Below are 2,418 nucleotides of genomic sequence, written 5' to 3'. Positions count from 1 at the left end.
TAGCAGCTGGGATGGCAGTGGAAGGAATAGATTCGCAAGCAGAAAGAGCCAGTGCTGAACTGGTTAGGAAAGAGTAAAATCTGAATTCCCAACTCTTTTTCTTTTCACAGCTGTTAAGAGTTCAGCGGGTTGAACTGCAATCCTTCAAGTTCATCTGTTGACTCCAACACAAAACTATTATAAACTGTGCCTCTAAAACACGTGATGAAACATTTCTTGAGAGCTATTTATTCCAACTGCAGCAGAGGAAAGTTTTCAGAACACCCGGCATTTGGTAGAGGAAAGGTCTCTTGAGCTTTGCAAAAGGAGGAATTATTTGCATACCGACGTAAGTTGCTTTTTGATTTTTCCCCCCCCGCACCATTGAATAAAATAATGCTTCTAACTTCTTTCCTCCCTGTTGAAACACGGTCAGGTAGCACAAAACTATGTTTAAGTGCCTAGCAGAGTATTTCTATATAGTTTTCTTTCTTTGATCATGTGGATTGGGGGTTTTATAATTCAGCACAGAACTCAACATGATTTAATATTACGTGTTTTCTTTCCTCTGATGTTTTCTGTATCTGAATAACAGTTCATTCAGTTACAGTGTTAATGCAGAAGTATGATAGGCTGCAAGCTTCAATCAAGTGTGTCCTGCAAGCTTACAATTTACAAGTAGCAAGGAATAGTTTAGGGTATCTTTTTTCGGATGTTTCTTTTACATCTTTGATCTGAAGTTTGATCTTATGTATACATGCACGTTTTCCTCCAGGCTTTAGCTGTGATAAAACACTTTTCATGCTGAAAATGGACCATGCAAACATGACCCAAGCCATGCTTGATGCTGAATCCCGCAACACGGAGAAGAACAGCAGCAATGAATATTTTTACATTCTGATCGTCATGTCTTTCTACGGGATCTTCCTGATAGGGATAATGCTGGGCTACATGAAATCCAAAAGAAAAGAAAAGAAGTCCAATTTGCTTCTGCTCTACAAAGATGAGGAGAGAGAATGGGGGGAAGCTGTGAAGCCTCTACCAACCATTTCGGGGCTGAAATCTGTCCAGATCCCCATGATGCTGAACATGCTGCAGGAGAGCATGGTGCCGTCCCTGTCCTGTGCCATCTGCTCGATGGAAGGCAGCAGTGTGAGCTCTGAATCCTCCTCCCCAGATGTGCACTTCACCATCCAGGAGGAAGTGCTGGATGCTGAACTGGGGGAAGTGTCAGAAACGCTCCTCAACGAGAGCAGCGAGGGATCTGTGGAAAACATCCACAAGAACTCCTAGCACTTGCAGGACTCCCTTGATCAGCTGCCAAAGCATGAGTGGAGCTCCCACTAAGAACTTGTGGTTCTACTTTCCTGCTCTGCAATGAACTCGCAACAGGTATCTGTGCCCCCAGGCCCGAGGTGTTCCTGAGAGCTGGCAGGACAAGGAAGCAGTGGTACCCAACTCCAAAGTGTAACTTGCACATAATTGGGATGCTTAGTTTTAATTTTTCCATTGTTATTTCTTACCATAAGAGCTAAGAACAAGGAGCGTGTGTATATATATTCTAACGAGGTAACTATTACTGGCATGTCTCTGCATATTTCAGAATGCTGCAAATATCTGGGAAATGTTTAGGGAAGTTACCCTACTGCAAGTGCCTGGTTGTTAAAGACGATGGGTAATGCTCATTCACGCAAAACTGTGATAGACTAGAAGTATTTTTACTGTGTTTTTCTTACAACGAACCACAGCCAACAGCAGATTTGCTCAATGAGGCCTCAAAAGCTGAAAATTTGTTGATGCTGTAGTTGAAGGGAGATTGCAGCATGGCTGGAGACTGATTTAGGCACAGAAAGAATGAAAGAAAAACAAAAAGAAAAAAAAAAAGCAGCATCAAATTTCTAGGAGCTTTGTAAAGCCCAGTTTCAGATCCATGCCACTATATCTATCTTTGCTTAAGTTGTACCTGTACTGGCTGGGTCAGGTTCACTAACTTCTTCTGCGATCCAGCCTTTGACTGAGTTACTAGTAGGAAAAGTGGTTTTGTTTTTTGCTTCTGTGTTTTTTAAGGACATATACATTTGATCAGTAAAGGCAAAGATCTGTAAGTTATAAAAAGACCTTAGAAGATCTTTGTTACAAGGTGTAAGACGTAGAAAGGCTTGAACAAATGCTGCTCTGTTACGCCCCCTTGAAAAATAGGTGGAATTCAGAATAGAATTTAACCTAGCAAGGGCGAAATCCTGGCCCCACTGAAGTCCTCCTGACTTCAGGGGACATGCACAAAATTTTGTGCTTCTTTGTTGGAGTTAAATTCTCCATCTGAGGTCAGTAAAACTGTATCCATTTACATCATTGAAGAATCTGGCCTTTCTGCTCTAAGCCAATGTAGGTAAACGTTGCATTACATCCTTTTTTTTTTTGCCAGATCAGCTCGCATGC

At 41.9% G+C, this 2,418-nt stretch overlaps 1 protein-coding gene across 2 annotated transcripts; it reads left to right on the top strand.

Moving 5' to 3' along the window:
- Nucleotides 1-270: 270 nt before the first annotated feature.
- Nucleotides 271-1,459, top strand: KCNE4 (potassium voltage-gated channel, Isk-related family, member 4). Of its 2 annotated transcripts, XM_010289885.1 has the most exons (2): nt 271-328; nt 755-1,459. In XM_010289885.1, the coding sequence occupies exon 2, from the start codon at nt 781-783 to the stop codon at nt 1,270-1,272; it is 492 nt and encodes a 163-aa protein (XP_010288187.1). In that variant the 5' UTR covers nt 271-328; nt 755-780; the 3' UTR covers nt 1,273-1,459. The 2 variants fall into 2 exon arrangements, with proteins under 2 accessions (XP_010288187.1, XP_010288186.1); XM_010289884.1 differs by lacking the exon at nt 271-328 and having other exon boundaries at nt 781-1,272.
- Nucleotides 1,460-2,418: the final 959 nt, after the last annotated feature.

This window comes from Phaethon lepturus, unplaced genomic scaffold (assembly GCF_000687285.1).
Source record: "Phaethon lepturus isolate BGI_N335 unplaced genomic scaffold, ASM68728v1 scaffold5546, whole genome shotgun sequence".
NCBI classification, from domain to species: domain Eukaryota; kingdom Metazoa; phylum Chordata; class Aves; order Phaethontiformes; family Phaethontidae; genus Phaethon; species Phaethon lepturus.
The sequence above is the reverse complement of the archived record's forward strand: the minus strand, read 5'-3'. Positions and strand labels throughout refer to the sequence as shown.